We start from the raw sequence: 15,849 nt of genomic DNA, 5'->3' as shown, positions 1-15,849 counted from the left end.
AAGTGGAACCAGGCCTGGTAAATGCATGAAGCCTGTGCAAGTGTCCTCTGCCCAGAACCCACTGTTCTGGTCTGTTTCTGCGGTCAGCCTGCCCTTGCCCAGAAGTACAGTGTGTCTGTGACTGTCTTCTCTGTGTTTCCCAACACAGCCTGATCCTGGCAGCCCAAGAGTTGGTGTTACAAACCACAGTTAACAGCCTAAAATATTATCACTCCAAGAAGAGCTTGTTTTTTTTTTTTTTTATCCTAAGTTTTAAACTCAATAAATTGAGGATGGTGATGCAATAGGAATTGGAAAAGATTGCTGGGCAGGGGAAGATGGAACCGTTGTTGAGTCTTTCTGTTGTTTTGAAATCATAATTACCTGGGAAACTTCTATCTTCCTACATCCTACCTCATAGTTTTATAAGTGACAAATTTCTTAGGTTCTCAATCTTGGTCAATTTTGGTATATATAAAAATGAGAAATATGTGAAATTAACTTAGAAGCTTACATAACTTAAAAAACTGTCAAAAAAATAAAGTCATGAAAGCTATGACTGAGTCTATTTTCACAGGAAATGTACAAAATGATCATCACAGTCTACCTTCCCCATCATGTGTTCAAGGAACTCAGAACAGAAGTGCTTAAGCTGTTAACTTTTAATTATCTTCTACACAATATTTCTCATGAGTAAAGTTATTTTGATATTAATCCTCTTTATTTCACCTCATCGCTATATTTTTTTATTCTTATTTCCATTTACATAATCTAGAAATGCACTAGAAAAAGCACTGGGAAAAACAAAGCAAAACAAAACATAAAAACAGTGCATCCAAACAAACAGGGCAAATTTGCATTGGCTGATGGTTTGCACTGCTCTGGAGAAGTCCTTACTTTCTGCTTCATGCACTGGTCATCCAGGAGAAGTTACATATGGAAGAGAATTGAGAAGCTGCCAAAATCATCAACTCCTAAAAGGAGGGATCGAAGCATTCTTTAAGAGAAAAATTTACAAAATACCAGCTTTAACTATAGTTTATTTTTAACTATAATAAAAAGTCCAACTACACCACTTAAATTTTGAGTTATAGAAACTAGTTCCCCTAACACAGATAATAAATACGTCATTGATTTGAACAGTGGATTAAAAAAAAGTGAGACTGATTTAATAAACTATGAAAAAAGTCAGTCTTAACTTCAGAGATATTTGTTATGGGTAGATTAAATCCAGACTCACTCAAAAAAAAAAAAAGTGTAATGAAAGGTATTCGTTACACATCTGTTAACAACTGTAATCATTTGTTCAGTTATTTGTTTGTTATCAAAGATTTCAATCATCAAATTTGTGAAAGTCACTCATATGATCAAGAATAGGCATCTTACTTGAAATAATTAACATTTTTAGGTAGAAATTGAGGTAGAATTCTAGTCTTCAGAATTTTTATTGCTGCTTCCTTTTTATAAATATGAGCTAATATGCATTTAGCCTTTGATTAGATCATATGTCATATATTTGGCATTTTCCTTCATATTATGCATCCAGCTTTCATTTTCTTGGAAAAAATATGTTTTTACCACTGACTTCAAAAATTATTATTTAGAGTATAGAAATTGATGCTTGTTTTTACATAAAAATCTCTCTGGGAATTCAAAATAAGCAAGGCAACTGTACATAAAGCATCAGTTATAAGAAATTGTACATAGATATAACATAGTCATAGTAATAGGGAAATGATTGATCAAGGTCTGAAAACACGGCCATTTATTCCACTCAATAAGGAAACACAGTATGAGGTGAATCGTTGTGTTTTAACAATGCTGAGAATGGCTTAGTGTCTGAAGTATGTGAGAAAGTCAAACTTCACCTACCAACTATCACATATATGGTAAGACCACAAATTTAGTATGATACTGTACTAAATACACAGAACCATATATTTGATCAACCACCACTAACCCAGGCATTTAATAAATAGTTCTTCTGTTTCTTCACATGTAACTCTAGCTAAGAGTTTTGAGTGATACTGGAGCCTGCCATTAAGGGTTACCAAGAAGACTAGTCAGCATGGTAAAAAATAAATAAATACTGTAATAACTCTAGTGGCCATACAGGTCTACAATGATGTGTCATAGACAAACTTTAGACTTCTTAACCTCAGGTTAAGATTGGAGAAAGGAGAGATTTTTTTCTCTCCCTTTAGCTGTGGTCGTGTTATACAGGAAAGCAGTGTAAGGAAGATGAGGAAAAGGTTCATGAAAGAAGTGACTGGGTATTTTCCAGATTATTCTGCCTACTCATTTTTCTAGCTCTGAGTTCAGAGCTAATGAGGAAATGCAAAGAAAAAGTGATGCCAGACTATTTATTCCCAAGAGTTAAATGCAGGAATCATATGGCCATGACGACAATTTTAAGCAATGACGAAATTCACTTTTCTTTAGCCTTATCATTTTGCCACAGACGAGCAGAGATAATAATGTGTCCTTGAAAATGAAACTTGATTTCTTTGATAAGGGACCTTAGATCTGAAGAAAAATGGACCAATACGCCTCCATGGATTGGGAAAAAAATAAATGACTAGCCCTCAATTTTCTGGAAAATACAACTATATTACTCAGGGTTCTCCAGAGAAACTCTATATATCTCTGTATAGAGATTTATTATAAGGAATTGGCTCATGCATTTTGAAAGCTGAGAAGTCCCAAGATCCGTAGCCAGGAAGCCTAGAGACCCGGGAGAATGAATTGTATAGTTCCAGTCCAAGGCCTGAGAACCAAGAGAGCCAGTGGTATATGTTCCAGACTGAAAGCCAGCAGGCTTGAGACCCAGAAAGACCAAATATTTCAGTTTGAGTCCAAATGCAAGGAAAGACCTATGTCCCAGCTCAAGGCAGTGAGACAGAAGATTTCCTTCTTTACTCCTTATTTCTTACTGAGGGGTTATCAGCCTGTTTATTCTATTCAGGTCTTCCACTGATTGGATGAGAGGCATAGACTTTATTCAGTCTACTGATTCACATGTTAATAGCATTCAATACACTCACAGACATAGCCGGACTAATGCTTGACCAAATATCTGGGAACCCCATGACCAAGTCAAGTTGACACATAAAATTAGTCATTGCAACCACATTCCCATAGCGATCAGTACAACTTGAGAATGGTCTCATTGTACCCATCTTCTTTACTTTTTTAACTGTGTTTCACAAACTCAATTGCATTGTAGACATTAATTTTGATGGAAAATTAGAAGCCAGAACAGACATTACTAGTTCTACCAAATCTGACCACTGGCCTTTTGGAAAAGAGAATGCTCCAGCCGGGCATCTTCATTGTGCTCAACACCCTGTGAAATGCTTGAGAATTGGTTGCTGACCTCTAGGAATTCATATAACGTGAAGCATCGATCCTTCTATGCAGAAGGTTACTTACCTGAGTATTCTAACTTTGAATAACAGAATCTTGACACAATTATTTAGGTAGAATCCACTCAAGCTAAAAATATACCTATAGTAAAGCAGTATCCAGAGGTTTATTGTGTTTTGTTTTTTTAACTTAGAAATTTTATAAAGTTTTAAAGATTAGTTGAGAATAAAAGGACTTACAAATGGAACATGTCAATATTGAAGTGATAGGGTCTGCCATAAACTTTCACTTAGGAAATGGTATAAATTTGGATATAGCTGAGTGGTTTCTCTTCTGGTTCAGAAATCTGTGGAGTCTCTGAGAAGTGCTTGTGCCTCTCTAGTCTACACGGAAAGTCATAAGAACTCACAGTCTCAACTGATTGGCTACCCAGCATTCACTTTAAGAGCCAATACATTTCAATGTTATTACTAATGGTGTGTTCCTTATAAAATCTACAATGTGCTTTATCTAATATATTAGGAATAATTCTCTCTGTCTTCTTGTATGTATCTGCATGATCTGGTTTGCCCTGTTGAAGGAAGGAGGTGTTTAGTTTGCCTTGATGGAAACAAGTTTGTCTTGATTGGGGTCTAAATTGAAATAGACTATATTTAATGTAACAAAAATAAGAGGCATAAACTTGTAACTCATTCCTGCTGAAATGCAACAGCAAGCAGCATGGATTGATGTTTGACAGCACAGACTGGAGAGCCTGCATTCAAATCCTGACTGACACCTGCTTGCTGTGTAACATTGGGCAAATCACTTAATCTCCCTGGGCTTCAGTTTCCACTTTGTAAAATGCAAATATTTATAATGTGATAGTTGAATGAGTTAATATTTGAAAACACTTAGAACAGTGCCTGACACATAGGACCCTGAAAGGGTTTGAAAATAAAAATCCTATTTAATATTTTCATGTCCATATTTTGAAATGCTTACTTTCTTATTCTCAGAAAACATAACATTGGCAGTTATATATTATAAAGCTTTTCAATGTTTTCAGGTCATGTTATTCAAATTGTGAGTTTAAGGTAAAATGATGTTTCTATGTTAGGGGAAGGGTAAGAACACTCTAAACCTTTAGAATGTTGAGAAAAAATTTCATTGATTTCACTAATAATGATGCTGTTAACAAATAAGTTGAACTTAACTCACTTAAAATCTGTTGGTTACCTGGTATAATAAAAAGGGAAAAGAAAGACTTTCAAGTTCTACTTGGTTTACGTCTTAGTTCCAAGCCACAGTATCTCTCATGTTTAAAGCACAAGATTAAAAATATTTCAGAATGAGATGATTAATGCAGTGCCTCATTCATTCTTTGTATACTGTATACAGCTTTCTGGAAATGAATGACTATTCACATTCAAATAACAAAAAAAAATACATGCTTCTTCAACATATAATTCAACAAAGTTATGTAAAGTAAATAAATCTCCATTCACAGTTATCACTGGGTTAGAAGAATCTGTTAACCAAGGTTAGTCACATTGATGACCCAAAGCAAAGTGAAAGAAATTTGAGGTGATCTTTTTTTTGCATTGTTTTAAGAGTACACCAAGTTTGGGGCACCTGGGTAACTTAGTCCATAAACATCTGCCTTTGGCTCAGGTCATGATCTACTAGAATATAATCTCCTTAAATGCAATAACTACCCTTGTATTCCACTCTATTTCTTTCAGTATCTCCTGTTGAACTGGAGTAGGTGTCTATTTTTTCTTATTGTAGAATGAATGAAAATATTAATGATACAATTATCTTAAACATGTATCTGTTCAAATATGAAGACACAAATGGTATGCCCATTAATTCATTTAATCTTTAGCAGTAGTCACTTCTGCCAAAAAATTTGTTTACCCATAAAGCGAAGACTTAGAGACCCTACTTCCAGATACTGTTCTAACATTTGGGAAACATGAGTGACCAAAATATTATCCTTGTCCTCAAGGGTCTTAGTTAGAAGGTGGTCAACGTGATGAGAAAGAAAGAATTCACAGCAGTGTAGGAAGGAGAGCTCACTAGGTGAAGAAAGGTGGGGACCAGTTTGCAGGACCAAAAAAAAGTGATCAAGGTAAGCTTACCTAAAAAGATTTGAGTAAATGCAGGGAAGTAAGCAAACCAGTCCGTGAGAGAAGAGCACCCCAGGCAGACTTAGAACTTGAGGAGAGATCCTGTGTGTTTCAGCGCCTGTACTGAGTAAATGGGGTAGGAGATTTGCCAGGCAGATTGCCTAGGTTTTGGAGGGTTATCGCAAGGCCTTGGTTTTTTCCATAAGTGGAATGGGGAAACATTGGGTGTCTGGAGCAAAGTAGTGACATGATCTGACTCATATTTTATAAATGTAAATCTGAGAACTAAGGAGAGCCTGTTAGATGAAGCAAAAATACTTTGGAAATTTTCCAGGAGAGGAATGCTGTTAGCTTGGACCAGGGTAGTCACAGGGTAGGTTGCATGAAGTCTCCAACTCTGTATATATTTCGGAGGTGAAACCAATAGAGATTCCTGCTGATCCTGCATGTGGGCTAGGATGCAAAAGATGAAACAAAAATAGCTGTGAGGTCTTTCACCTGAAAGATTGGAAGGAATGATTGCCAGATGGGAAGGCTGCAGATGAAGTAGAAGTTCAAGTTTGGATGTGTTGAATTTAAGATATTTGTTATTTGCTGAATAAGCATGTAGCTTTATGAATCTGGAGTTTAAGAATGAGATCTGGGCTGGGACTATAAATTCAGGGATCAGTGGGATTGATGTTGTATTTAAGCCTTGAAATTGAATGAGATCGTCAAGAAAATTATTGTAGTTAGAGATGAGGACAAGTACTAAGCTCCAGGACCCTCAAGGATTGTGAGTCAGACAAAGAAAGGGGAAACAGCTGGAGACCAAGAAGAAGAAGCCATAAGCTGTGTTCCTGCTGCAAGCCACATGAAGATGGGGGGTTAAGGAAGAGTAAATGATTTATTGTGTTAAATACTGAAAAGTTATTTTTTTTAAATGAGACATGAATCCATCAAATTGCAATTAAACACTAGTCCCAATTATTTACAAGCAATGGGAAAAAATCATTGAATTTAATTGAGTTTAGCCTCTCAGGTACTTAACTTTAAGTGTCCACATTTTAGAAAGAAGTGTAGGCAACATACAAGAAATAAAAATAGAATATATAATTTTCCTTTCTTTTTCATGTAGAATGTCTTCTCCTCTACTGCCAATCACACTTTTCTCCCATTAATATCTATGTATCTTATATACCCCCTCTTAGAGGGCAACAGGGACTTCTCCAGTCTGAGTCTCTCCTCAGAGGAGTTTCTGACTCCCAGGAACAAGCCTGCTTCCTTATCTTTGCTAGGCTCAGTCATGGACTGGGAGCAGCCTGGGGGACGCATGGCATCAGAAAGAATACAACAGTGAATTTCAGAAAGCAGGTGGGGAAGCTTGGTCAGTTACACGGCCTGTGGTTGATTTTTCTCTCTTGCAAACTGGGTTTAAATTGTGACCCAACAGGGGCACCTGGGTTGCTTAGTAGGTAAGCCTCTGCCTTCAGCTCAGGTCTTGATCCCAGGGTCCTGGGATCAAGCCCCACGTTGGGTTCCATGCTCAGCAGGGGGCCTGCTTCTTCCACTCCCTCTGCTGCTCTCCCTGCTTGTACTCTCTCTGTCAAACAAAAAATAAAATTTTAAAAAAATTATGACACAACATATTTGCAATTAAATAATCATTATAATCACCAAAAGTCAGGGTCCCACAGTAAATCTGTGTCGTCTAAGAGTGCTGTATACTCCAGTCATTCCAGTTCCTGGTTAGAGAAAAGAGGTATCCAAAAACATAGAGGTGTCTGAATAGTCTATTGCATATATTTTTACATCAAGAATTTTTGAAAAAATGGGACAAGTTGACTGTGGTTGAAAAGTACAACTCTTTAGAGGCCTAATCACAATATGATAAAAATATTATAAAATAATATAATAATAAAATATTATTATAAAATAACATAATATAAATATCTTAGTATCAAGTACTTTTCTAAGCCATTTAAATTTAATTTTACCCATTTAACTTTACAACACTATGATATAGAACTATTAAAATCACCACTTGTACATGTGGAAACTCAAGCACAAAGAGGTTAAATGACTTGCCCAGCATTCTACAGAATGATTTGAACCTACCTACTCTGACTTCAGAATCATGCCTTTAACTACTCCACTATACTCCTGTATCTCCTCTGTCAATGCTGTTTTAGTAGTAATGTAGCATAACCGAGTCTCAACAAAATCTACAAACATTATCAGCTCTGAACACATCATGGATCCCTCTATCTTAGTCACAGAAAGAATTCCATTAGGCCACAATTTATTAATTAAGCCAAGAATAATAATTTCATTGATATGAGCATGCTAATAGACAAGTTTCCTCAAACTGTGAGTTGGTTTCCACAAGTGGGTTATGGCCAGTATTGGAAAAAATTAAATAAAAGACAATAGAAAACAAAATGCCAGAAGGCATTACACATAACAGAGGCAAAGTAAGTGTGTGTGTAGGTGTACCAGATTCAGAATTTTTTTTTTTTAGTATTTATTTATTTATTTGAGAAAGAGAGAGAGAGAGAATAAGAGCATGAGTGTGGGGAAGGCAGAGAGATAGTGAGAGAGAATCTGAATCAGACTTACTGCTGAGAGCTTATCCCAACTCAGGGCTTGATCCCATGACCCATGAGATCACGACCTGAGCCAGAATCAGAGACATTCAACCAACTGAGCCAGCAGATGCCCCAAGAAACGATTTATCAAATAAAGGTTGAGGTTAAAAGAAAAACAAAAATTTTAAAGTCTTTGTCCAAGGAGCCAATAAATTCTTCTTTTGAGAATGTTAACTATTGCCAAGCCTATGGATCGAAAGTAATAACAGATGGCACTGGACAATCAACATGTGTTAAGTAGGGCAGTTTGGAGTTTTATCTAAACCACAGAGGTAATAATCAGAATTGTAACCACTTAGCTTGTCTATGAGAAGATAGTAAGATAGGGTATGGAATCTTGAAAATTAACCATTGGGAAATCCCAGGGACCTTAATACTATTGGTAATTTAATTGGCCATCTTGTTCTCTACCAACACAATCAAAAGGGCAACATTCTCACTAAAACACTTGACACAGGAAAAAAGCAGCTGAAAGTACCACAGTTTCAGCTAGTTCCCTCTCTTTCATTTAATATTTCTTTTTCTGCCTGTGTAGTGCACTAGCCTGACATTTTTCTTTGTTCTTATGGGCATATATCTAGCTTCCTCCCACAGATCTCTTGCATGGCAAGAACGGTACAGACTCTAAACATTATTCTTCCCCCACAGATGTCAAAAATGCATGAGCATGCAGGGCGTGCTGGGCTGTGGGTGGCAAAAAGGGAAAGATCCAAGGCAGTCATAGGCAATATCAATTTCTCTGATGCAATTATACACGTCCCAGGACTCCTAAGGGGGCCGTAATTACAAGAAATGCCTCTTGCTTCAGCCAAGCAGCCAGCTCCATTTCAGTGCACACCCACTGCCGTTAGAGCCCCATGTGGAGTATGGTGGCAGTTACGGCCTTCACACTGCAGGAACTTAAACTTCAGTGGTGAGAAAAGGCATACAGGTGTGATCAAAGGAAATTACTTGAAACTACATTCTTTGAAAAATAATTCTTTTTCAAAGCCATTCTAAATACAAACAGTGCTTCATCCCAAATTGACAAGAGCAGATACTACAAACCTACAAAGCATTTACATATTGGTATTTCTTTGCAACTTGTTGAGATTAGCAGATGTTGAATAATGCACTTTTATTTAGAACTTTTGTTTCAGTCCTTCTGATGAAAGGTGGCAGATGTTGAATTAAACAAATTAATAATAATAATGATGATGATAAACTTCAAATTAACAATTTCTTTGGAAGAAAAGAACATGAAACAGTGGTGAAAATGCAAGCAAGCAGCAGTTATTCTAGAAAAGGCACATACGTGTAAAGAACCACTGAGTTTTAAAGGTGAAAATGAAGCAATCTTCCTTGCTATCTTCCTCAATCCTTTTAACCAAAGCTTCAGTGACAATCTTTTATTCAATCACTAAGAAACAGGATAAAATCTGAAGTCTTGTGCATTTATGTCTATTTTAAGTACGTGTGTTGGAAAAAAAAAAAAATCTCTATCCCCCAAAGTTGTGATATCTGAAATGTGACTACTACTTCTGAAGAGATTTGCATCCCACAAAACTTTCATGCAGCGGGTAATACAGACGGCAGCCTAGGAAAGAGACTTACTCCAGCTTTCTTGGCCAATCCTTAAAGATGTGATACTGATACCCAGCTTTTGTGATCCCAACTTTAATCATCTTTACAGAAGGAATAGAGGAACTTATGATTTAATGTGTGATTGTGTGTATCCTATGATTCCACAATAAACAGTTTTCACAGGTCCTCAGAAATGCAAACTGTAAAATCTGCAAAGAAATTCAGTAAGAAGAATCAATACCGTCATCTGACTGGATTTGTGATTTCCCTACAGGTAGTTCTCTACCTCCAGAGGGGTCAACTTTTCATACCAGTACATCACCCTCAGTCTCAGTAACAATGCCAGGAAACAACTCCCAGTTTCAAGGTATGACTTCTGTGTGCATGAGTGGACATGTGCTTTCCTTGATCCCTTCTCACCAAGAAAACCTTATGAATCTTTTTTTAACAGCTTTATCGAGGTATAATTGAAATACAAAACAAAACTGCATATCCATGGTAAAGCAAGGACACACAGAAACTTTGAAAGTGATAGACGTGTCTATTATCTTGATTATGGTGATACTTTCACAGGTATAGGCATTTGTCCAAAGTCATCAAATTGTATACATTAACTCCCTACCAGTCTTGATTTACAAAACAGAGTTCTTTCAGAATGAGGGGTTTTGTTTTGTTTTGTTTCCACTTGAAAACATCATACCTAGAAATCACAGAAGCTTAGTTAAATGAGGGGGTTGGGGGGGTGGATTGTGAGGATTGGCATAACCAAATGTGACCTATTATTTTTCTTTTTTAAAATAATAGGTACTGGAGATGCAAAAAACGCAAGCTCTTCTTCAGTCAACCCCTCTTACTCCAGTGAGTAAAAGACGTTTCTTCATTTGTGTCAACAAATACTCAAAATGTTTTAATGTGGCTGATAACAGAGAGGATTCGATTATAGACAGTCTTTTGTCAACTTTGCTGAACCTGCAATTTCATTATAATCCTACGTAATTACTGCCTATTTTGAGAATTTCCTGCTGTTGGGTCTGGTTTTAATGAGCACACTTTGGGATTTTTTTCTTACCCCGGCGTTAAGCGTTTACCACCAAGGGTCAAGGTGAATGGATAAGACTAGTCTCAGATAAGCCAAAGCTCATAGGCAGAGAGCTCCGTAAAGATAAATTGTTCACCTTCACAGAACTTTACCTTATGTTAAAAATGACCTTTAAAGAAATGCTCCATTTTAGCCAAAACATAAATATATCATGTAACCTATGTGTGTATTCTAGGACTAAATAGAAAAAAAAAATCCACTCATTTCCCTAGAAATTAAGAATGAGATGAATGTATATGAAGCCGATGACAAAAGATGATCTAGATTTAGGTAAAGCCATCCCATTCAAAAAGTCACCACTGCATTTATCGACCTGCTAATTCACAGCATCTTCATTTTTGGAGGCACTCATGATCTCACTCAAGGTATAATATGAAGCAAATATTTAACTATAAAATTGGAAGTAGAAGCCATCCTACAGAAAACTGGATAAATACGAGGAGGACATATGTAAGCCGATGAGAATACTCAGTAAACTATCACTATCACTATGGCCTCTGCATCTCTGGTTGTATGACTATGACAGCTCTGTCTTTTCATCACCATTGTTTTAACCTGGGCAATGACTGTCACAAAAGAAGACCAGATGCTAAAAGCCAAACCAAAACAGCAAGACCCTCTTCTGAATAAAAACTCACCCCAATTTACTGTCACAACACCACTCCCTTAAATGTGTGTGCACGTACACACATACACCATTCTTGAACCATGTGCTCATTTTTTAGAAATCATATCCACCCTGATAAGTACTTATGTCCACTTATGCTATTTTATGCCTTTTCTAGTTCTAAGATATTATTATGGAAAGATACGCCATAAGTGCACTGGCAGAGAGCTCCATAAAAATGAATGGTTCACCTTCACAGAACTTTACCTTATGTCAAAAATGGGCTTTAAAGAAATGCTCCATTTTAGCCAAAACATATATATCATATACCATGTATGTGTATTCTATGACTGAATAGAAAAAATCCACTCATTTCCCAAGAAATTAAGAATTTCTGGGTTTTTTAGGAAGCCAACATTACAGCTAGAGCAGTTCCAGTACGTGATAGATGATAGATAGATAGATTGATTGATTCTGGTAACCGTATTATAAAGTAGTAAAGAATATAATGTGTGAATGTGGGTTTATAGTCTAGAGGACATCTTCTGCTTCTCCAGTCTTCCATCTCCTCACTTCTCCAGTCTCTAAGAAGGTGAGGAAACCAGCTCCCTTACGTTTGGAACTTTATTTCAAAAGGCTGCAAGACTGACATCAAGTGGATACATCAGAAATGACAACTAAAGGAAAACCTTTGAATCAGATACATCTTCTTTGCTGAAAATATAGTATGTTTAATAGAGTGATGTTTAAAGAAGGAAAGATGTATGCCTGCCTTTGTTCTGTAAATTCTTTACTGTTAAATTCAATAGCCACTCTAATTGCCAATGTCTTCAATACTTTTAGGTATTATTTTGCCAGTGGTGATTGCTTTGATTGTAGTGACACTTTCTGCATTTGTTCTTGTGGGTTTGTATCGAATGTGCTGGAAGACAGACCCAGGTAGGTAACAGGGTTTTGTTTCATTTTGTTTTTTCAAAGTGAATGTACATTCAGTCTAAACTTGAATTAAAACTCTTAAGGGGAGAGAAGGATTACAGAAAGAAATAAAATGCCCTATTGCTTGATCACAGAAATAGAGGGGAAGGGACAGAGAAATCAATTGAATGCTGATGAATGGATTGATGAAGATTACCTGCTGGTGGCAGATATTATCAGATATGGACAGATTCTTTTTAATGAAAAAACCCCAGTTTTGCGAGTGGCCAAGGGATTATGGTAGTGAACAGAGGCATAAAACGACATACCTTATCTGTAGTGAAGAATTTTTCCACTTCCATGTGACAGAGAATAGAGGTAAGCATTGCTAAGAATTTAGGTGAGGGCCCCACAATCTCATGAAGGGCATTCTGTGACATGGGCCATCCTGGGGGGCAGAGCTTCCTTCCAGGGAAGGTTGTTCTGTGACTGGGTGTTCTGCTGATTAATAAAGCTCCTCAGAATTAAACATGATTGCAATTTTTAGTGGGTTTTAAGCTTGACAATTCTTTCTTATCCTCCTTAATCTCTCCCATGGCATTTAAAGTCTTTCCTCACTTCTTTAAAAGTCTTCCCTTCTCTTCTTTACTGCTGCTCTCATCTATAGAGAACACACGGAGAGATGCTGGAGGGGAGGTGGGTGAAACGCGTGTGGGGATTAAGGAGAGCACATGTGAGGAACATCGGGTGATGTATGGAAGTGATGAATCTCTAAATTCTCCTGAAACCAAATGTATTTTTTTAATATTTATTTATTTGAGAAAGAGAGAGCATGAGTTGAAAGGGCAGAGGGGAAGGGAGAGAGAATCTCAAGCAGACTCGGTACTGAGTGAGGTGCCTATTATCGGACTCATTCTCACCACCCTAAGGTCATGAGCTGAGCTGAAACCAAGAGTCGGACACTTACCAGATCACGTGCATCATGCCGGCACCCCAAAATTGATTATTTTTATAAGATATGCAAGCCATACTATTCTTTACCCCATAAAGAGTGTGTCCCCAGGGCATTAAGGGATGCTGTTCCTGCAGCCATTCTCCGCCACGCACCACACAGAGAGTACAGGGCACAAGTGTGACAACACAAGGCAAAGTTAACACAAAAAACCAGTAGTGTTCATTTTAGCTCTTATTGGAAAATGAGCAGAAAACAAATAAATGCCTTTCCTTTTGGGAGTTCGTGAATAAACTTCTTAATAATGTCTGAAATATGTTTCCTTAGTCTATTTCCAGAGGGGAAATAGCAATTTTATAAATCAGTTTACTTTCTCTAAGTTTCTAAACCACCAGTCCTATCTTTTATGGGAAATTGACCATCCAAGTTGAAGCCTGTGGGTGTTGAGTATGTAGGATAGGTAAAAAATTAATGTGCTAAATCCATGTGTAAAAATGCCCTACACTGAAAGACTGCTTTGCATAAGAAGATTTGCAAATAAGTTATTTGAAAAGTTGACATTTTCTAATGAAGAAGATGAATTGGATAAATTGGATCATTCAGGGAAAATAAGTGTAAAATTCCTACAGCTATGGAGAGTTATTGTGGAGGCATATAATACTTTATAACAAAGTTCAGCAATTGTACAATTAGCCAAATCTATTTGGTTATTGTTAACTTTGTTTTCCAAACAGAAGTTTCACAGCATTGTTATTAAATTAGCACCATTAAACACCTACAGTTAATCTCTCTTGAAGTATGTGGGTGAGACTTCATCAAGTTCAGAAAATTTGTAAACCCTCTCTGCTCTGTGGAAGATAACATGAATCAGAGATTTCGGTATGAAATTAAGCTTATCTAGATAATGTTGACAGCAGTCTGAGCTTTAACCCAAGGAAGAACAGCCTATATGCAGAAGGTAATCTTTTGGTATGCATCTATCTGCTAATGAAACTGAATTACAGTATTGAGGAAAAGTACTAAAACAGTCACACAAAAAAGTATCAACTCATTCTGAAATAGGGTTATGAGCATCACAAGTGATATCATACATAACACTTAAAATAGGAATAAAAAATGCTGTTAAAATCCTACTGATGTTGGGAAGACAAAGTTAGATCGAGTTAAAAAATAGCATATGGTGCCATGAGTTGAATCCTAGGGATTAAGAGTCATGATGACTTATCTTAGCCAAGGTGACAGAAATAGAAGTAGCCAAAATATCAGTGGAAATCAAACTCTTTGTAAAATAATGATGGTCACCACCAGGAGAATTGTATTTAAAGGGCACATCCCAAAGACAAGGACTACATTAGAGGTGAAGGGAAATCCAAGAGACAAAAGCTGAGTACCTATGAAATAAAACCACAAAAAATTGGGAGCAAAACAGGGGGGACCCTAAGCAATTACATTAGTTTGCTTAAGGCGTCACAGATTAATGATGCAGGGTTTGACCACCAACAAATCCTCCCTAACATCCAAGGCTTTGTGCAGAATGAATCATTCCGAATTCTCACTCTATACCCCAAATTCTTCTGTCAGACCCTGGTGGAGCAGCCCAGCAAAACAAAAAAAGATTAGTTACAGTTAGTAACCTCAGTGACATTTTGCAGAGCACTTTTGAGAGGCCAAATCAGTGGGCTCCAGATGCAATTAGAAGCAAAGTCTACATTGCTGTTCACCGCAAATACAGTGATTTGTGTCTCCAGAAAGAGCAGTGTATGAAGGAGAGCCAAAAAATCAATTCTCTGGTATAAAAAGGTAATGCGATACTTTGAGGAAATTTTTTTTTCAGAGATACTGAAATTAACTGAGACATTTTCTAGTGTCTGTGGGATGTGTGATAATGGATAGTAGTTTCACATAACAATATGAACAATATGAAACTATAAGATTGAAATAGTCCAGAACTAAATTCAGTGGAGTTGGCCTACTTAGGACTATCCCAGGAATGTATCAGCCGTACCTGAGGAATAATAGGAACCATATCTGGGAAAAAGACTAGTGGAGCTGGAGGGGAGACAAAAAAGTTACAAAATGGCATCATAAACATCTCTGCACAGAAAGTAGCAGAGGACGTGGGGTTGTTTTTGTTTGTTTTTATAGTCAAGCTCCTCACAGCTCTAATAACTGTTCTTTTCTTCCCTAGGCACACCAGAAAATGGAAATGACCAGTAAGTAGCAACATCATTTTTTTTTCCCCAGAAGCTCTGACCCTGCCTTTTATATAAGGAAAAAAAAAATTAATCTTCTACTTACACATTTTGGTTTATTTTTTAAATAATTTGTGTAAAAAGCCCAAAAAACAAGGTTTGGCTCTTTGTCAGAACTCTCTGAATCAACAGAGAAATTCCAACAACTAAAAAGAGACATTGTTCTTAATCTTGGATAAGGTAGTAAAATGGGAAATCAAAAGGTAAAATGCAGGGGCGCCTGCCTGGGTGGCTCAGTCGGTTAAGCGTCTGACTCTTGATCTCAGCTCAGGTCACGATCTTAATGTTGAGACATCAAGGCCCGTGGGCTCCATGCTCAACAGGGAGTCTGCTTGGGGTCTCTCTCCCCATCTTTCTCTGCCCCTCCCCCCACTTGTG

The 15,849-nt window shown here is 37.0% G+C and overlaps 2 protein-coding genes across 3 annotated transcripts in view; one reads left to right on the top strand and one right to left on the bottom strand.

Moving 5' to 3' along the window:
* The window catches only part of LOC125094113 (ADP/ATP translocase 2-like), a 422,319-nt gene that overhangs the window by 115,049 nt on the left and 291,421 nt on the right, over positions 1-15,849 (bottom strand). The gene's annotated exons all lie outside the window — the stretch shown is intronic.
* The window catches only part of EMCN (endomucin), a 105,159-nt gene that overhangs the window by 68,439 nt on the left and 20,871 nt on the right, over positions 1-15,849 (top strand). Inside the window, exons 6-10 of one of the 2 annotated variants that reach the window (XM_047718080.1) lie at positions 4,445-4,451; positions 9,925-10,013; positions 10,451-10,504; positions 12,196-12,291; positions 15,408-15,432. In XM_047718080.1, coding sequence (XP_047574036.1) covers positions 4,445-4,451; positions 9,925-10,013; positions 10,451-10,504; positions 12,196-12,291; positions 15,408-15,432 — 271 coding nt within the window. Of the gene's footprint in view, positions 1-4,444; positions 4,452-9,920; positions 10,014-10,450; positions 10,505-12,195; positions 12,292-15,407; positions 15,433-15,849 lie in introns of both variants that reach the window. The other variant, XM_047718081.1, reaches the window with a different exon arrangement.

This window comes from Lutra lutra, chromosome 2 (genome assembly GCF_902655055.1).
Source record: "Lutra lutra chromosome 2, mLutLut1.2, whole genome shotgun sequence".
Taxonomy (NCBI): domain Eukaryota; kingdom Metazoa; phylum Chordata; class Mammalia; order Carnivora; family Mustelidae; genus Lutra; species Lutra lutra.
This window is presented reverse-complemented; position numbering and strand designations above follow the sequence as displayed.